Here is a 21,592-nt window from a genome sequence, read left to right on the forward strand (position 1 = left end):
ATAAAATCATAAATGAAAGAGGAGAGATCACAACCAACACCAAAGAAATACAAACAATTATAAGAACATATTATGAGAAACTATATGCCAGCAAATTAGACAATCTGGAAGAAATGGATGCATTCCTAGAGATGTATCAACTACCAAAACTGAACCAGGAAGAAATAGAAAACCTGAACAGACCTATAACCACCAAGGAAATTGAAGCAGTCATCAAAAATCTCCCAACAAACAAAAGCCCAGGGCCAGATGGCTTCCCAGGGAAATTCTACCAAACATTTCAAGAAGAATTAATACCTATTCTTCTGAAACTGTTCCAAAAAATAGAAATGGAAGGAAAACTTCCAAACTCATTTTATGAGGCCAAAACCAGAAAAAGACCCCATCAAAAAGGAGAATTACATACCAATATCCCGGATGAGCATGGATGCAAAAATTCTCACCAAAATACTAGCCAAAAGCATCCAACAGTACATTAAAAGGATTATTCACCACGACCAAGTGGGATTTATTCCTGGGCTGCAAGGTTGGTTCAATATCCACAAATCAATCAATGTGATACAATACATTAATAAAAGAAAGAACAAGAACCATATGATCCTCTCAATAGATGCAGAAAAAGCATTTGACAAAGTACAGCATCCTTTCTTGATTAAAACTCTTCACAATGTAGGGATAAAGGGTACATACCTCAATATCATAAAAGCCATCTATGAAAAACTCACAGGGAATATCATTCTCAATGGGAAAAAACTGAGAGCTTTTCCCCTAAGGTCACAACACGGAAGGGATGTCCACTATCACCACTGCTATTCAACATAGTACTAGAAGTCCTAGCCTTAGCAATCAGACAACAAAAAGAAATCAAAGTCATCCGAATCAGCAAAGAAGAAGTCAAACTCTCACTCTTTGTAGATGATATGATACTTTATGTGGAAAACCCAAAAGACTCCACCCCAAAACTGCTAGAACTCATACAGGAATTCAGTAAAGTGGCAGGATATGCACAGAAATCAGTGGCATTCCTATACACCAACAACAAGACAGAAGAAAGAAAAATTAAGGAGTTGATCCCATTTGCAATTGCACCCAAAACCATAAGATACCTAGGAATAAATCTAACCAAAGAGGTAGAGAATCTGTACTCAGAAAACGATAAAATACTCATGAAAGAAATTGAGAAAGACACAAAGAAATGGAAAAATGTTCCATGCTCATGGATTGGAAGAACAAATATTGTGAAAATGTCTATTCTACCTCGAGCAATCTACACATTTAATGCAATCCCTATCAAAATACCATCCACTTTTTTCAAAGAAATGGAACAAATAATCCTAAAATTTGTATGGAACCAGAAAAGACCCCGAATAGCTAGAGGAATGTTGAAAAAGAAAAGCAAAGCTGGTGGCATCACAATTCCAGACTTCAAGCTCTATTACAAAGCTGTCATTATCATGACAGTATGGTACTGGCACAAAAACAGACACATAGATCAATGGAACAGAATAGAGAGCCCAGAAATAGACCCTCAACTCTATGGTCAACTAATCTTCGACAAAGCAGGAAAGAATGTCCAGTGGAGAAAAGACAGTCTCTTCAACAAATGGTGTTGGGAAGATTGGACAGCCACATGCAGAAGAATGAAACTGGACTATTTCCTTACCCCACACACAAAAAATAGACTCAAAATGGATGAAAGACCTAAATATGAGACAGGAACCCATCAAAATCCTTGAGGAGAACACAGGCAGCAACCTCTTCAACCTCAGCCGCAGCAACTTATTCCTAGGAACATTGCCAAAGGCAAGGGAAGCAAGGGCAAAAATGAACTAGTGGGACTTCATCAAGATAAATAGCCTTTTCACAGCAAGGGAAAGTCAACAAGACCAAAAGACAACTGATAGAATGGGAGAAGGTATTTGTAAATGCCATATCAGCTAAAGGGCTAGTACCCAAAATCTATAAAGAACTTACCAAACTCCACTCCCAAAGAACAAATGATCCAATCAAGAAATGGGCAGAAGAAGACATCCAAATGGCCAACAGACACATGAAAAAGTGCTCAACATCGCTCGGCATCAGGGAAATCCAAATCAAAACCTCAGTGAGATACCACCTCACACCAGTCAGAATGGCTAAAATTAACAAGTCAGGAAACGACAGATGTTGGCAAGGATGTGGAGAAAGGGGAACCCTCCTACACTGTTGGTGGGAATGCAAGCTGGTGCATCCACTCTGGAAAACAGTATGGACGTTCCTCAAAAAGTTGGAAATAGAGCTACTCTACAACCCAGCAATTGCACTACTGGGTATTTACCCCAAAGATACAAATGTAGTGATCCGTAGGGGCACATGCACCCCAATGTTTATAGCAACAATGTCCATAATAGCCAAACTATGGAAAGAGCCTAGATGTCCATCAACAGATGAATGGATAAAGAAGATGTTGTGTGTGTACACACACACACACACACACACACACACACACACACACACACACTGGAATATTATGCAGCCATCAAAAAAAGAAATCTTGCCATTTGCAATGACATGGATGGAGCTAAAGGGTATTATGCTAAGCAAAATAAGTCAATCAGAGAAAGACAATTATCATATGATCTCACTGACATGAGGATTTGAGAAACAAGACAGAGGATCATGGGGGAAGGGAAGCAAAAATGAAACGACAAAACCAGAGAGGGAGACAAACCATAAGAGACTCTTAATCTCAGGAAACAAACTAAGGGTTGCTGGAGTGGAGGGGCTTGGGAGGGATGGGGTGGCTGGGTGATGCACTGTGGGGAGGGTATGTACTAATGTGAATTCTATGAATTGTGTAAGACTGATGGATCACAGACCTCTACCCCTGATACAAATAATACATTATATGTTAATTTAAAAAAATTCTTAGGTATGCCTAGAATTGATTTTGAAATTGTGTATCCAGTAAAAAGTCAACCTTTTTTTTTTTTCCCACAAATAGCTAACCCACTGCCATCAGATTATCTCTTTGTTAAGAAGCTTCCGCACTGATTTATAATTGCATCTTTAACATATATGTCAGAATTCAATGTGCTGGGTCTTTTTCAGGCTACCTATTCTATTTCAGTGATTACCTTTTTATTCCTCTAGCAGTGCCACACTGTTATATTCATTTCATTTTTTTTTAACTTTTAATTTTTTACTAGGTAGAATTTCAGGAATATACAAAATAGATACAATTAAATTATGTAATCCTATGTACTCATCACCCAGGTTCAACACTATAGTTTTTAAAAAGGACATGGTAACAAAGCACAGGAGAAATGGCAAAGAAAAAGGAGAGAGGAGATTAATAATCTTCTCATTGCATCTTATCCAGTTATGACTTACTCTCTACCAGTTAAATAAGTATAAAATAGTAAGATGACAGGGGGAAATAGCTGTTCCAAGAAACCTAGCTAAGGAGAGTCAGTGTAGTTGAATAAAGGGTATGGGAGGTTCTGATATTCCTAAAAGGCAGGACAAAGAGAAAACCTAAGTCATATAAGAAGTATGTGAGTTCATAAGAAGTGATGAACTTTTTCTTTACATGAAATTCAAAGAGGAATGTTTTATTTAAACATTGTTGAACAAAATGGACAATGTCTTCCAAAGTAGAATTGCAAAAGATAACAAAGCAAATTTTAGATTACTTTCTCTTTTCTCAACTTGCAATAAAAACCAAAGTCTGTTTTTAATCACTGTCTTGAGCACATTTCCCCCAAGAGCTAAAGTCATAGCATCCAGGTATACAGTTTTTCAAAGATGCTTAGAGAATCTAAGACCTTAAGTCACACGTTTTTAATTAACAGTTCCTGGGTCATGACGAAAAGGCTGATAAATATATATTTGTTCTTAGAAAAAACAGGAGATTAAGCCACCTTGCTTTTGACTGGGGATTATCAAAATGTGGCATAATGCTTTTTATGATAAGTGTTAATGAATTTTATTTTTTTTAACATTTTGTTTATTTGACAGAGAGAGAGCACAAGAAGGGGGAGTGGCAGGCAGAGAGAAAGGGTTCAGAAGCAGGCTTCCCGCTGAGTAGAGAGCCTGATGTGGGGCTCGATCCCAGGACCTGGGTGAAGGCAGATGCTTAACAGACTGAACCACCCAGGCACCCCCTTTTGGGTTGGTTTTTTTTTAAGATTTTATTTATCTATTTATTTATTTATTTGACAGAAAGAGAGAAAAAATTTTAAAAATGTATGTTTTAAGGTTCTTGTTCCAGGTAAGATGGAATAAGCATGCTCTACACTGTAACTCCTGTTGAATATAATTGCAAAATCGTGACAGAATGCACAGAGCAGTTATTTGAGGACTCTGAAACATAATTAGTAGTAGATGAATTGGGGAAGATTAGAATCTGAAGTTACAAGATGGTTTTGAGTTTATCATTTTTCTCTTCTAGCATGCCCTGGCCTGAACACAGTGCAGCCCAAAACCCCAGAGAGAGCCCTGGGGTGCCCACAGTGCTCCAGGAGAAATCTTTTAGTCCTGTCTTGAGAAGATGGGACTGGAAATTTCTAACACTCAGAGACAGTGTGGAAATCCTCCATTTGCCTTCTTTTTTTCCTTTTCTTGGTTCTCTCCCACCCTGTCCCTTAAGCAATCCCATAGCAGCAGTGACAGAGGCTGCCACTGGAGCTGCCAGGAGCCAGAACCCCTTTTTTTTTTTTTTTACATTTGTAAAAATAGTTTATTTTAAAGACTCTTAATAGGACTTCAACTTCTTATTTTCAGATGTACCAAGAAGACAGTTGATGTGTTCAATATATTTTAACCCATGATGAAAGTTGCTCCAGATCTATTAGACCTATCTACATTGTTAAATTGAGCAGGGATAAGGAAAACATGGATTCAGTTTTAACTAAATATTACATAGTTAGATTTTATCCTCCACAAAAGTGAAATTTTCATATGGATACAATTTCACAAAGGTTACAAATATCCTCTAGTATAGGTGGAGATGTGATCCCAAGACAGTGGGGCAAGCCTTCCATTGCATTTGATTCCTTCTCTATCCTCTTGCCACTTGGGCCCAGGCATGGGTGCAGTCACAGATATGCATGACAGAAAAGGCAACTAAAGCCCCAGCTATCAGACCACAGGGCCAAAAAGAGAAGCCCATGGGGAAAGTATCAAGGACCTCACAGAAGAGGAACTTGAGAAAGCAACTCTTAGTATTTATTATGAATACATGGTTTCATCCTAAGTGTGTATGCAAGAGTCTGATCCTAATCAGCCAACCAGAGACTGTGAGAATTGAAATAACAGATAGACCATGGCCAGGGTCCCAAACTAACCACTGAGTGACACACAAGTAGGACAGATCTCAATAGCACTATGAGGACTTTGAAAATTGAAATGACATTGGAATCAGAGTCCATAGGTTGGAATTTGTGGTCTTAACCTCACCAGTTTGATTGCCTGCTAAAATAAAAATATCAACAATTTTCATCAGATTTAAACAAGACACAGACGTTTATAATATAATATTCAAAATGTTCAGAATACAGTCCAAATTACTGAGTATACAAAGAGTGAGAAAAACCTCAAACTGCATGGAAAAGGCAATCAACAGACATCAACATGACAATGATATAGATATGGGAATTATCTCACAAAGACTTAACAGTAGCTATTATATAAACGTTCCAACAAGTAATGACAAACACACTTGAAATAAATGAAAAACAGAATGCCTCAACAAAGAAGTAGAAAATACCAAACAGAAGTTTTAGAACAAAAAAAATCAGTAACCAAAATTTAAAACTCCTTGTATGGGATCAATAGCACATTGAAGATAATGCAAAGAAGCCATGTACTTGAAGATAGATAAATAGAAATTGTCTCATTTGAACAATAGAGAGAAAAAAATCATTTAAAAGTTAAAGCCTCAAGGACATGTGAACCACTAACTAAAATTCTAACATTCATGACATTAGAGTCCAAGAAGAAGAAAAGGAGAAGGAATAAAATGCTGAAAAAGCACTTGAAGCATCAATGGCTGAAAACTTCCCAAGTTTGGCAAAAGACATTCATGTACATATTTAAGAATTATGGCCAGGAGGAACCTGGATAACTCCAAAGAAATTCAAGACCAAACATAACCGAAGTTGTGCATCAAAGAGAATGAACTTTCAATGAAAGTTTCCTGAAAGCAGCCAGAGGAAAACAATACATTACCGAAAGAGAAACAATGAGTCAAGCGACTGCATATTTCTCATCCAAATACCAGGGATGCCTAAAGAATGTGACACAACATTTTTGAAGCACTGAAAGTAAAGAACTGCTAACCCAGAATTCTATAGGCAGTGAAAAAAATCCTTCAGTGATGAGAGTAAAATAAAGATATTCTCAGTAAAGACCAACTAAAAGAATCCATTGTCAGCAGAGCTGCTCTAAAAAAATCGCCAAAGAAATTACTTCAACAGAAGGGAGATGACACCAGAAGGAAAAATTGGAACATCAGGAATGGAGGGAAAGCAACAGAAATGGTAAATATCTGGGTAAATATAAAGAACTCTCAGTTGAAATCTTAAAAATATTTGATGACTGAAAGCTAAAATTTTAACAGTGTATAGGAAATTTTTAAAGTATACAGATATGATGTATAACAACTATAACATAAAGAGAGGAATGTAATGAGACCTATCTGGTAATGAGTTTTCTACATTGTATTTGAAGTGGTAAAATGTTGCTTCTAAATAGATTATGTGACATTAAGTTTGCATATACTTTAATCATTAGGCGAATCACTTAAAATTTATATAAAGAGACACAGACTAACTCACAATACATAAATTGATATTTACCCTACTGCGGGGTCAGCAAATTATGGACCAAATCCAGCCCACAAACCTGTTTTGTTTTGCCTGCTAAGCAAAATTTTAACATATTTAAAGATTCTAAAAAAAAAAAAAATGAATATGAAACAGAGAAAAAAACACCTTATTGTATATAGTCCACAAAACCTAAAATATTTATTATCAGGCCCTTTATAGGCAATGTTCGCTAAATCCTACCCAAGAAAAATGAAAATATATTCACACAAAAATCTGAATATGAATGTTTATACCTGCTCTATTCATAATCAACAAAATCTTAAAGCAATGTGGTTTCCTTCAACAATGAATAGATAACTGCGGCATATACATATGATAGAATATTATTCCACAATTTAAAAAACAAATGAACTCTTGTTACACACAATAGCATAGATGAATCTCAAAGGCTTTGTGTCAGCGGAGAGGAGGATGCTGTAGTTTCAGAGGAAGTCAGCTAAAACAGAAAGTCTAAATAAGTTCCAGAGTCTCATAACACCCAGTTTTCCAGCTTTAGTCATAAACCATTCATCATACCAAGAACCAGAAAAACTTCAAACAATGAAAAAAGACAGTATGTCTGAAAATCAAGATGGCAGTCAGGTTAAAATTATTTGATAAAGAATTTAAAAACAAACAATCCAATTAAAAAATGGGCAGATGACAGGAACAGACATTTCTCTAAAAAAAAGTACAGGTGGCCAACACACATGAAAAGCTGCTTAACACCACTCATCATCAGGGAAATGTGAATCAAAACTACAGTGAGATATCACCTCACACCAGTCAGAATGGCTAAAGCCAAAAATTCAAGAAACAACAAGTGTTGGCAAGGATGTAGAGAGAAAGGAACGCTTGTGTACTGTTGGTGGGAATGCAAACTGGTGCAGACACTAGGGAAAACAATATGGAGTTTCCTCAAAAAGTTAAAAATAGGACTACCCAGCAATCACACTACTGGGTATTTACCCAAAAAATATAAAAACACTAATTCAAAGGGATACATACATCCCTATGTTTATTGCAGCACTATTTACAATAGCTAAATTATGGAAGCAGCTTAAGTGTTCATCAATAAATGAATGGATAGGGCACCTGGGTGGCTCAGTCATTAAGCGTCTGCCTTCAGCTCAGGTCATGATCCCAGGGTCCTGGGATCAAGCCCTGCATCTGGCTTCCTGCTCTGCAGGAAGCCTGCTTCTCCCTCTCCTACTCCCCCTGCTTGTGTTCCCTCTCTCACTGTCTCACTGTTTCTCTGTCAAAAAAATAAATAAAATCTTTTTTTAAAAATTTAAATAAATGAATGTATAAAGAAGATATGGTATCTATATACATTAGAATATTATTCAGCCATAAAGAAGAATGAAATCTTACTTACCATTTGCAACAATATGGATGGAGCTAGAGAATATCACACTAAATGAAGTAAGTCAGAGAAAGACAAATACCATATGATTTCACTCATATGTGGAATTTAAGAAGCAAACAAGCAAAGGGGAAAAAGAGAGAGACAAACCAAGAAACAGACTATTTAACTATAGAGAACAAACTGAGGGGAGGTGAATGGGAGGATGGATGAAATAGGTGAAGAGGATTAAAGAGTACACTCATCATGATGAGCACTGAACAGTACACTCATCATGAATGTATAGAATTCTTGAATCACTATATTTTGTGCCTAAACTATTATAACACTGTATGTTAAACTATACTGGAATTAAAATTAAAAATTTAAAGGACAAGAATTTAAAGCAGCCACGATAAAACTGCTTCAGTAAGCATTCATGAACAGAATCAAAATAAATTAAAAATAGAACATCATAACAAATAAGTAAAAGATATAGAGAAGAAACAAATGAAAATTTTAGAACTGAAAAATACAATAATCAAAATTTTTAAATTCAGTGAATGAGTTCAATAGCAGAATAGAGTGGACAGAGGAAAGAATCATTGACCTGAATGACAGGATAATAGTAATTACCCAAACTAAGGAACAAAGAAAAAAAAATGGAACCTCAGGAACCTGTGTTACTATAACATTCGTGCCCTTGAAATCCTAAAAGGGAGAAAAAGGGCACAACTAAAAAGTACTTAAAGAATTAATGGTTGAAAAGTTCCCAGATTGGCAAATAAACCTACAGACTCAAGAACCTAAGCAAACTCCAGACAAGATATACCCCAAATCTACAAGACACATCATGGTCAAACTTCTGAAAACTAAACATAAGGAAATAATCATGGTCCCAGCAAGAGAGAAATGACGCCTCTGGGAGAAACCCATGTGGATGACAGTGTATTTCTCATCAGGAACCAGAGAGGCAAGAAGGAACTGGAACAATTTCAAGTATTGAAAGAAGAGAATTGTCAACCCAGAATTTTTCTTTTTCTTTTTCTTTTTTTTTTTTTTTGAGAGAGAGTGCATACGTGAGCAGGGGGAGGGGGAACAGAGGAAGAGGGAGAGAGAGAATCTTAAGCAGGCTCCACACTGAGCAATGAGCCTGACACCAGGCCCAATCTCACAACCCTGAGATCATGACCTGAGCCAAAATCAAGAGTCGGACACTTAACTGACTGAGCCACCCAGGTGCCCCAACCGAGAATTTTATAGCTATTCAGTAATAAAGGGGACATCAAGAAAATTCTCTTGGGAAAACAAGGAGAATTTTTCACTAAAAGAACAGCTAAAGAAAGTTCTCCAACAGAAAGAAATTGATAAAAAAAAAAAAAAACCTTCAAGAGTATCAGGAAAGAAGAAAAAAGACTATAAACAAAAATATGGGTAAATACAATAGACTTTCCTTCTCCTTTTGAGTTTCCTAAATTATGTTTGATGATGGAACCAAAAAATTATAATACCGTCTACCATAGTTCTAAGTGTCTAAAGAGGAGCTCTTTTAAGATGACTGTATTATAAACAGGGAAGGCTAATTGACATAAAGGGAGATAAAGTTTCTACACTTACCTTAAACTAATATAATGATGGCACCAGTGGACCAATGAGTATGTGTGTATATAATGTAATATCTAGAGCAACAGTTAAATAGCTATTAAAATAAAAGTGAAATTCTAAAAAAATTAAAAATGTTAGAGTAGCCTATTAAAGCCAAGAAATAGAAAATGGAGCAGTGAAAAAGAGAAAAAGAAGAAAGCAAAAGTTTAAATGGCAGATTTAAGCCCTAATATATAAATAATTATGTTAAATGCAAATTATCTATACCAATTAGAAAAATTATATTAGATATAGTATATTGTATGCAATTATATTAAAAAATATACACAAACACATTAGAAGCCTGAGATTGGCAGAGACAAAAAAAAAAAAAAAAAAAACCATGAATAATGTAGACTTCAGAGCAAAGAAAATCACCAGTCCAAGAAGAACATTATATGATGATAAAAGGGTCAAGCCACCATGAAGACAGAGTAATACTAGGTTTGTATGCAGCAAATAACAGAGCTGCAAAATATGGAAAGCAGAAGCTGATAGAACTAAAGGAGAAATAGACAATTATATTTCAAGCCTTCAACATCCCTCTCTCAACAATTTAATGGGACAAATGGACAGAAAATGACTAAGGATGTGGAAGAACTCAACAGTACCATCAACCAGCAGCATCGAATCAACATTTATAGAAGACTCTACCCAATAACAGCAGAAGACACATTCTTTTCAAGGGCCTACAGAACATACACCAAGAAGTGGTATATCTTGGACCATAAAATGAACACCAGGAAATGTAAAAGAACTGAAATCATACAAAGCATGTTCTATGCCCACAATGAAATCAAACTAGAAATCAATAAAAGAAAACAGGAAAATTACCCAAATTAAGAACATACTTTTAAATAATCCATAGGTCAAGGAGGAAGTTTAAAGACCAACCAGAGAATACATAATCTGAGTGAAAATGAAAACACAACATATCAAAATTTGTTAGACGCAGCTAAAGCAGTGCTGAGAGGTAAATTTATAGTGCTAAATGTATATAAAGAGGGAAAACCTCACAAAAAGAATCTAAGTTCCCACCTCAAGATCCTAGAAAAAGATCAAAATAAATGCAAAGCAAAAAGAAGAAACGAAATAATAAAGACAGGAGCAGGAATCAATGAAACTGAAAACAGGAAAACAATTCTTGGAGAAAAATCTATGAAAAAAAGAGCTGTGTTTTTGAAAGGATCAATAAAATCGGCAAACCTTGAGCAATAGCGACAAAGAAAGAAGAAAGAAGACATGAATTACCAATATCTGGAATGAAACAAGGCCATCACTACAGACTCTGCAGACTTCAAAAGAATAACAAGTAAATAGCATAAACAACTCTACATACACAGATATGGCAACTTAGATGAAATGGACCAGTTCTTCAAGAGACACAAACTACAAATCACTCAGGATAAAAAGGATCATTTGAGTGGCCATTAAAAAAAAAAAATTGTTGGGGCGCCTGGGTGGCTCAGTCGTTTAAGTGTCTGCCTTTGGCTCAGGTCATGATCCCAGGGTCCTGGGATCAAGCCCCATATCGGGCTCCCTGCTCCGCGCGGGAAACCTGCTTCTTCCTCTTCCACTCCCATGCTTGTGTTCCCTCTCTTGCTGTGTCTCTCTCTGTCAAATAAATAAATAAAATATTTTTTAAAAAACTGTTAGATTTATAAAAAACTTCCAAAAACGTGACCAAGTGGGGTTTATTCCCAGGATGCAAGGTTGGTTTAGTTTTCAAAAACCACTCCTTGTAATCCAAAATACGAATAGGCTAAAGAAGAAAATCATGATCACATCAATTGATGCAGAAGAGACATTGACAAAATTCACTACCTATCATGAGAAAAACTCTCAGAGAAATAGAAATAGAGGGAACTTCTTCAACTCAGTCCCAAACATCTACAAAAAAACCTACCTCTGGCATTATACTTAATAGTGAAAGACTGAATACTTTCTCCCTAAGATCAGGAACAAGGGAAGGATGCTCACTCTCATCAACTTTATTTTACAGCCAGTGCAATAATGAAAGAAAAGGAATACAGATCAGAAAGGAGGAAATACACTGTCCCTCTTTGCAGATGACATGATTGTCTCATAGAAAATTTCAACAAATCTAACAAAAAACTTCTAGAACTAATAAGTGAGTTCAACAAGGTCACGGGGTACAAAATAAGCATATAGAAATTAATTGTATTTCTATACTAATGATGAACACATGGATGTTGAATTTTAAAATATAATGCCATTTAAAATCCCTCAAAAAACAAAAATATTGTATATGTACAGAACTTCTGTGTTTTATAAGCACAAAATGCTGATGAAAGAAATCAAAGAAGATCTGAATAAATGGAAAGATATAGTGTGTTCATGCACTGGAAGATCAAACATAGTCAAGTTGTCATTTCTTTCCCCAATTTTATACAGGTTTCATTAAATTTCTGTAAAAATCTCAGAACATTATTTGTAGATATAGACAAGATTATTCTAAAATTTATATGGAAAAGTAAAGAAACTAAAATGACCAAAATAATTTTGAAAATGAATAGGTGAGAGAAATCAGTCTACTCTTTTGCAAAATGTGTTATATACCAACAGTAATCCAGACTCTGTGGTATTGGCAGAAGGACAGACACATAGAACAATGGAATCAAACATAGAGCCCAGAAATAGATCCATACAAATATGCCCCACTGATTTTGACAAAGGTGTAAAAACAATTCAGTGGAGAAAAGAGGGCCTTTTCAACAAATGATGCTGAAGGAAGTGGACATCCATAGCGGAAAAAGACTGAATTTCAATATAAACCTCATGCCTTATACAAAAACAAACGAAAAATGGACCACAGAATTAAATGTAAAGCCATAAAACAATTTCAAAAATAGCAGAAAACCTTTGGTATCTAGGAGTAGACAAAGAGTCCTTAGACTTAACATCAAAAGTAGGATCCATAAAAGGGGGGAAATTGTAAGTCGGACTTCATCCAAATTAAAAACTTGTGCTCAGCAAAATAACCTGCAAGGGGATGAAAAGACAAGCAATAGACTGAGAAAAAAATATTTGCAAAACATGTATCCAACAAAGGACTAGTATCTAGACTACAGAAAATTCTCAGGCTCACCAGGAAAAAAAATTAGCCAACTAGAAAATGGGCAAAAGACATCAAAAGACATTCCCCTAAAGAGGATATACTGATGGCAAGTAAACACATAACATGTTCAACATCATTCACCATTAGGGAAAGGCAAATTGAAACCTCATAAGATATCACTACACACTGATCAGAATGGCTAAAATAAAAAAATAGGGACCACACCAAATGCTGGAGGTGATGTGAAGAAACTGGATCACTCATGCATTTCTGGTGAGAAAATAAAATGTTACAGTCATTCTGGAAAGCAATTTGGCAGTTTTCCAAAAGGTTACATACTGAATCATTCCACTGATATAATGTTCTTGAAATGAGAAAATTATAGAAATGGATACCAGATTATCACTGCCTGGGGTTAAAAAGAGGGTGAGGGTGGGAGATAAGTGGAGATAGCTATAGAAAGACAACATGGGAGACTCTTGTGTTGATGAAAATATTCTGTATCTTGATTGTGTCAGTGTCAATGTGGTTGTGATATTGTATTGTGGTTTACAAGATATTACCATTGGGGGAAACTGGGTAAAAGAGTACACTGGATCTCTCTGTATGATTTCTTACAACTGCATGTAAATCTACAATTATCTCAAAAAGTCAACAATTTTTAAATGTATGTTTTTTTCTTTTGGGGCTTCTGGGTGAATGATTTCTAACCTAATAAGTGAATTATTCAGAGTTTTTTAAACCTGATATTCATTCACTAGAACTGGAAGATTATTCTGGCTTTCAGTTCTAAATTCTGCTAAGAAACTGTCTGTCTGTCTGTCTGTCGTGGTTTCAGAGAACTATGAAGCTCTTACTGTGTGTAGCCACCTTCCGATCATTGGAATCCCTGAGCCTTGGCGGGGAGAATACATTGTAGCCCGTCATCTAACTTGACTGTAACCTTCAATTTCTCTTCAGAGAGTTTTGGGTTTTTTTTAATCTTAAATTACTCTTGGTTTAGCTTGCCAGTTGATTGAGTTTGTAGACTTGTTTGCTTAACTTGACAATGTGTAGAAATTCCTATTTGTATGAGCAATATGTCTAGCATATAACTTTCCATTAACTCGATTTGCACGTATCTTTGTGTTGTGGTTAAGAATGAGTCATCCTCCCCTGTATTGCTGAAGCCAATATATACATAATCCCAACATAATTTGCTTACACACTGACCCTTCATATTATCACTGAATTATCTTTCCACTGGAAAGTGGGAGAGCTTGGTTGGATGGACTGGGAAGATTTTTGCTCCATTAACTGCCCATGGCCAGAGAATTATGAAGGCCCTGATCTTAGACTTTCTGGCTTAACAACTCATTTTCCTAGCTGAGTCAAATAGCAAACAGTCCAGATCGGGGTTGCCAGCAAATGCAGATATTGTGATACTTGAGCAAAACAAGACAGAGATACGTTGACCACAGCATGCGTAAAAGGCATTGATGGCTGTCGTCATGAACGGTAATGATGCTGACCTGCATTAATGTCCATGTGGAGGCTCTTCCTCTCGCAGGCCGAGGATGCACTGTTAAAAATACATTTGTATTTCCCACAGAACAAAGTGGGCTTTGTACATTTGCTGGTGCCATTTGTGGTGGAGAAGAACTTTCTCAGATTGCTTTGGAATGATGCAGAATGCGTCTCTCATCCAAGAACTGAAATGATACGTTCAGGTGAGTCTGGAGTCCAAATCCTCAAAGGAGGGTTTTAGGAGGGATTTAGCATTTGGGAGGATCAGGTTTAAACCAAACAATCCCTTTGCGAAGAAATTCCATTCAAGTTCTTTCTTTAAAACCGGAAATTAAACAGTCATTATAAGGCAAACTCAGGAGAGTGGTGGCATGGTTTCTCCCTACTGTTAGGGGCGTGAATTTCATTTGGGGTCATCTGTGAATTGAAAACTCTATTTAAATTTGATTCTGGTAACCACAGCTCCTTGAAAGTGCAACGATCAGAGTTCTAGGCAAAATGTGTCATTTTAGAAACATGTGATATACCTGAAGTACAACTCCTTGCATAATTATCAAGATTTAAGTCCTCCTAGAGTATTGTTTTAAGTATTTCATTAAATGCACGGGCTTATTTCCAAAAATCTTGTAGCAGTGGAGAGGGCCAGATCATAGAACATGAATTCCTTCAAGACCCTGGTAGAGTTAGCATACTTTATTAAAATTACTTGAAGCAAGCCAGAAAGCTGAACTGGTGAATCGGGCATCCGTTGGCACATTTTCCAGATGTTTTGATTTTTAAGTTTCATTAAGTGAATATCGGCAGAATAGCCAAGGCTGTGTAAACGCAGCAAGATCACACCCCATCCAGTAAATAACTCTTTCAATTGCTTTCAACAAAGCCTTCTCTCCAAAACTGAATTGCACATTGTTCTTTATGAACACAAGAAAGACTTCCTACACATCCTCTTAAATTCTTAGCAGGGCAGAATGTTGGTGAAAACTCCTCTTGAAACATTTAATGGTGAATACTTAAAATTAATCTGATTTTACTGGCATATTTTTTCTTTGAGCAAAAATGAGGTCTTTGGGGGAAAACTATTAAACTCAGTCAGGGTCTTCACTTGTCTTATTCAGTGAGATGTTCTCCAGCAGATCAGAGAGTTAAAGGGAGTCTGGGGATAGGAGCATGCCTGCCATATTTAAGGAAGAGCAAGGAAGGCAGTGATGAGGAGCAGAGAGGGGGTGGGGAGAGCTGTAGGAGATGAGGTTGGGGTAACAGGGCCACTCTCTATAGAGCCTTGTAGCCCAATGGAAACACCTTGGCTTTTTACTCTGAACAAGAAAGGGGGCCATCTGTGGCTTTCCAGCAGAGCAGTGACAAGATACGGAGCTGGGCGTGGAGTCAACATCCTTGGGACCCCAGATCCCCAAATGGAAATCAGGGGCTGTTGGGAAGAGCAGAGCAGAGCAGATGCTGGGGAGAGAGCCAACAATGTGTACTGCACACTGGGTTTTCCCACAGTGAATGATAGAAAGAAAATAAAACAAAGTATGCTTTTGAAACCAGGGATACTCACACATGTGTAACACACACATACGCAGAGAGAGGGAGAAAGAGAACTTTTACATCCCACATACCTTCATAGCCATGAAAAAAGTGAACAAAGTATAGAAACAAAAGAATTGAAAGGACTGAAGTGCTTTGATCAAAACTAATTTTTTTTTTTTATTAGGGTCACTTTGAGGAGTTCAGACTCCTCAGGAGTACATCTTCTTGGTTCCATCTGTCCAACGTTTCAGGAAACAGTCTGTTTTGGCAGTTAACTGTGTCTACAGTTCTTACATAAAATATGTTAAACATCTGTCCCTGATCAACTTAAATATCACTGCCTTTATTGTGTCTAATGCTGGCCCATCAAAATATAACTTACAAGAGAGGATTTTTTTTCCCAGCCCATCTTAAGAAGAAGCATAATCATATTCTCAGAGCTAAATGGGAAAATTACAATATAACGATTTCAGTGTAACAGTTTCTTTGTAGACAGGTATCATTAATTTGGGGACCACATGGGATGAATTTGACCTAACCCCGATTTAAATATATGTCCATCCTTGTTTGCAGCTTGTAGCTTAGAAGTATCTCTTTTTGTTAGCCAGGGCAACACCAAACCCATCCTCCATGAAAGAATGAACTTTCATCTGTGCTAACATGCTGGCCAAAGTGGAATTTCTACACAGCCATGATTCTGATACTCCCAAGGCAGTCCTTTAGGAAAGGTTCTCTCTACATATAATACCAGGAATACTGTTTCTTGTTGAGACTCTACTGTGTGCCAGGTACTGAGTGGAGCTCTTCACATACAATAGTCCAGCTTCACCCCTTATAACTGTGTGACCTTGAGTCATGAACTTAATAGCTCTGACATTTAGTTTCCCCCTCTGTAAAATGGGGAGAACTTCATAGGTTGTTATGAGGATTAAGGGAGTTAATGTGTGTATATTGCTTAGAATAGTACCTGGCACATCATAAGCACTCAATGTGTAGCCTATTAGTAATCTAATAATCCTCACGGCAGTTATAAAATAATACCATTATGTTTCCCACCTTACTGATCAAAGGTAAGAGAAGATAAATGACAATAGCAAGGATCATGATATACCACTAATAGCTGGGCTAAGCAAGTTATATACATTATCACTAATGTTTACCACACCTTTATTCCCATTGGGAAGCCAAGAAGTTAAGGTCATATGGCTGGATTGATGGAACCGGGATTCAAATCCAAGTCTTTCAATAGAAATATCTGTGCTCTTTCTGTTACACCAGGCTACCTCTTCGGGAGTTTGGTCTGCATGGTAGAAATCAATTCTAAATCTGAGTCTTCATAAATTGGCCAGTGGGTTTTGAATACCCTCTTTTCTTCCATTGACCAAATGAATAAGTTGGGCATCTTAAGACCATGATTTTTAAAAATTTTTTTAAACTGTATCCTTTTGCTCCAATGCTATGCTTTTGTCTATTTCTCCCTTTGGTTAAAAAGTGAAAGTGGTTGTTAAAATGGACTTTAAAAGTGCTTCTTGAGGGCGCCTGGGTGGCTCAGTTGGTTAAGCGACTGCCTTCGGCTCAGGTCATGATCCTGGAGTCCCTGGATCGAGTCCCGCATCGGGCTCCCTGCTCGGCAAGGAGCCTGCTTCTCCCTCTGACCCTCCCCCCTCTCATGTGCTCTCTCTCTCTCATTCTCTCTGTCTCAAATAAAAAAAAAAAAAAGTGCTTCTTGATATTAAAGCCTATCTCAGGAAATGACTTGGCCATGGGAGGATGGGTGGTGCACTAATATGGATTGAACACAACACAGGCAGTCCCTGCGTGCCAGAGCCAATATTTTCTTACTTAAGCAACAAGTTTCAAAGCAACAGAATATTAACGTGAGCATAGGTTAGAACCATTTTCACACTGTGCAGTTCAGGGATGATCCTGCATGGAATCATCTGGGCCACTGCTTGGTAAGGGGCAGATTGCTGGGCTGAACTGGCTGAGTCCAGAGGTTGGAGGTACGAGTCAGCCATCTATATTTTCACAAGTTCCCCTTGTGATCCATGTGCACAGGGCAGGTTGGACTGTTGCTTCATACATAGGACTTTCCCTCATCCCCATCACCTTTAGCACAAGCTCCCAGAATCAGAATGGAGACCTTTACACACCAACAGTCAGATATCAGGAAAGCTCTGATCAGCAGTCAAGGAGAGGTAGAGAGCAGAGCAGGCGGGAAATTATGATGAGGAGAGATCATGCCATGCTGTAATCCCTCAAAGCTTCCCTTTTTTTGTTATGTTCAGTTAGCCAACATATAGTACATCATTAGTTTTTGATGTAGTGTTCAATGATTCATTAGTTGCATATAACACCCAGTGTTTATTACAACACGCGCCCTCCTTAATACCCATCACCCAGCTACCCCATCACCCCACCATCCTTGCCTCTGAAACCCTCAGTTTGTTTCCCGGAGTCCATAGTCTCTTATGGTTTGTCTCCCTCTCTGATTTCTCCCTCTTCGGTTTTCCCTCGCTTCCCCTATGGTCTTTCATGCTATTCCTTATGTTCCACATATGAGTGAAACCATATGATAATGGTCTTTCTCTGCTTGACTTATTTCACTTAGCGTAATCCCCTCCAGTTCCATCCATGTCGATGCAAATGGTGGGTATTCATCCTTTCTGGTGCCTGAGTAGTATTCCATTGTGTATATGAACCACATCTTCTTTATCCGCTCATCTGTTGAAGGGCATCTCGGCTTCTTCCACAGTTTGGGTATTGTGGACATTGCTGCTATGAACGTTGGGGTGCTCATGCCCCTTCTTTCCTTGAAGCTTCTCTTATGTGAGAAGTCCAGCCATGAACTCGATGGTCCAGGGAACCCTGGACGCAGGGATTCTGCTCCCCATTTCATCCCACCTGCTTAGCCACAAGATGGACAGGCTGCAGCAGAGGACAAAGGCTGGGCCTCCTTTCAGCCTGCCTGTTGCTACTAATACACATTCACAGCTCTATGGATTATAGGTGAGGTTTGTATATCCTGTTCCTGATTTGAGCCGAGCTCCACAATGAGATGATGGGGAAGGCAGGGGAGGTAGAAATAATACTCGTGGCCCAATAATTGAGGACTTACAATGGACTCTCTCTGGTTAAGCACTTTGTGTGCAGCATCTCACTTTATGCTCACAACCCAAAAGGTAGGTCCTCTTTTATCCGCCTTTTGTAGATGAGTAAACGGAGGCACAGAGGAGCTGAGTAATTTGTCCCAGAGCATTCAGATAGTGGGACAGAAGCATAATACTACTGCTCATTTCTCTGCTCAGCTTCAGAGGTTTGGCCTCAGTTAGTCACAGGATCCCATATACTGCTTGTCTATTGATTCATTTGCTTAGATATATATATGTAGAAAACAACAAAACAGGGAGTATATTTTTACTCACATGCCTTTGGTGTTTGAATATGGATATAACTGGGTCTAGGTTGAAACCGACCAGCAGCAAGTGTCTGAAGACCAAACAGATCAGAATCTGATGAATACTAACCACATTTCAATTTATAGGGATTCTACTTTTTTTTTTTCCTAAGATCAGGACAAACCCAGCAAAGCCACAGCCAGCTCTAGGTCTGTGTTGTTTAATGTAGGCGATGCTTTGGGTAATTACCGTGTGCCAAGCACTGGGTGGGAGCCTCCCATATAAATCTTCATTTAACCATCAAAAGAATCCTAGTACCCAAGTTAACTAAAGTGATCCCACTCTCCTGATGAGGCAAATGAGGTATAGAGTGAATCCTTCAGAGTAAGGCCCGTGTGACTCCAGAGCTGAGCTATCCTGCTGTATTGGTCAGAGTTCTCCAGAGAAACAGAACCAATAAGATTATACAGATATACATGGAAGAGGAAATTTACTACAGGAATTGGGTCACACAATTATGGAGGCGGAAAAGTCCCACAGTCTGCCATCTGTAAGCTGACGACCCAGGAAAGCCAGTGAAGTCATTCTGTCTGAGTTCAAAGGTCCAAGAACCAGCGAAGCCAATGATGTAAGTTCCTGTCTGAGTCTCAAGGCCCAAGAACTAGGAGCATCCGTGTTCAAGGGCAGCAGATGGATGTCCCAGCTGAAGTAAAAAGAGAGAAAAGTCTCCCTTCCTCTGTTTTTGGTTCTGTTCAGGCCCTCAACGGATTTGATGGCACTCACCAACATTTGTGAGGGCAATCTTCTTTACTCCATCTATAGATTTAAATACTGATCTCGTTCTGAGTTACCCACACAGACACATCCAGAAATGATGTTTGACCAGCTATCTGGGCATCCCTTAGCCCACTCAAGTTGATACATAAAAGTAACCATCATACCTCCCTTTCCAGCATGGACTATATGGGGTAGAGGTCAGTAGGAAGAAGCAGGAGATTAGAATTCTGGTTCTAACTTTGCCATTTTCACACCTTGCAATTCTGAGACAGTCCATGTCCCCTATGGACTTCAGTCTCTCCCATTCATAAAATGCAGACATTGCCCTAATTATCTTACAAACCACCAATCGTTCTTTCAAAACCCTGGAATTTACCATGATAGAAGCCAAAAGTCTACATTTTTTCCCCAAGAAACACAATTTAGTAGGCATTCGGTTGTCATAGTGGCCACATATGAACATTTTCAAGGAACAAAATTGTAGTAGATTTACGGAAATGCATTAGATGGTGACATCAGCTTTGTCTTGTAACTGGAGAAAAATTCCCACATCCCATCAAGAAATCTTCTCCCCACTCCCAGGATGAAAACTGTTCACTTAAATAATATTTATAATTGCATTGTTTCTGACACTAAAATGTGACCAGCCTATGACCATATTTCACCGTGAAAGAGCAAAGGGAGGGCATAGCTTCTATAATCTGCATGTTGTGTTGCATTTACCTGTTGCTTTCTAATACAAACAGAATCTTGGCTGGTAAGGACACCAAAAAGATAGAGAAAGCATTGTAAGGTGTTTAAAATATGCTGAGAAACAAGTGCCCTGGTGAGACTTAATAACACATATCATCAAATAAAACAGGCAATTAGCCATGATAATGGAACTACAAACATGACCTAATTAGCAGAGCTTTTCATTACTATCTCTTGGTGTGGACAGTAAACATTTGGTCTATTGCTATCACACCCATGTGCATAATTTCTTAGTTGATTTTGGCACTACTGACTCGGCAGTAGTCAAGATGTCCAAAACAGTGGAAGGCAGTAACGATGCTGAAGTTTTTGTATTCATACCGTGGCCAGTGCACCAAAGATAACATACGCATGCACTGGACATGTTCCGTGTTATCAAAGCAAGCTTCTTATAAGAATTACCTTCATCGGATGTCTGCGCTCCAGCACTTTCTGTAATCGCATAGAAACAGCACTATCGCCCCATGCTTTCCATGACTCTAGGGTGGAGGAGAGGCTTAGCTCCTCAGTCAGCTGCCAACTGCCTGCCACGTCCATCAGTCTACCAGATCTGCTCAGGATAGAGTTCCCAATGACCACCCTATTGCCAAGACCAATAGATTACATTCTCCCCCATCCTTCTTGATCTCTTTAGTACTTTTTACTCTGTTTACCACCCTCTATTTAAAACTACACTCTGTTCTATGATGTCCATCTCTCTCGGTCTTCCTCT

The 21,592-nt window shown here is 38.0% G+C and overlaps 1 protein-coding gene across 3 annotated transcripts in view; it reads left to right on the forward strand.

The window, feature by feature from the left end:
* Positions 1–6,299: 6,299 nt before the first annotated feature.
* LOC145721607 (uncharacterized) overlaps positions 6,300–21,592 on the forward strand; it is a 129,837-nt gene continuing 114,544 nt past the window's right edge. For all 3 annotated transcript variants that reach the window (XM_081820339.1, XM_081820349.1, XM_081820330.1), the window contains exons 1-2: positions 6,300–6,521; positions 14,508–14,625. In XM_081820339.1, the coding sequence (XP_081676465.1) occupies positions 6,519–6,521; positions 14,508–14,625 (121 nt within the window). In that variant the 5' untranslated portion in view covers positions 6,300–6,518. The remainder of the gene's footprint in view (positions 6,522–14,507; positions 14,626–21,592) is intronic.

The sequence above is a fragment of the Leptonychotes weddellii genome, chromosome 1, assembly GCF_054177405.1.
Source record: "Leptonychotes weddellii isolate Sample4059 chromosome 1, ASM5417740v2, whole genome shotgun sequence".
In the NCBI taxonomy this organism is placed as follows: Eukaryota; Metazoa; Chordata; class Mammalia; order Carnivora; family Phocidae; genus Leptonychotes; species Leptonychotes weddellii.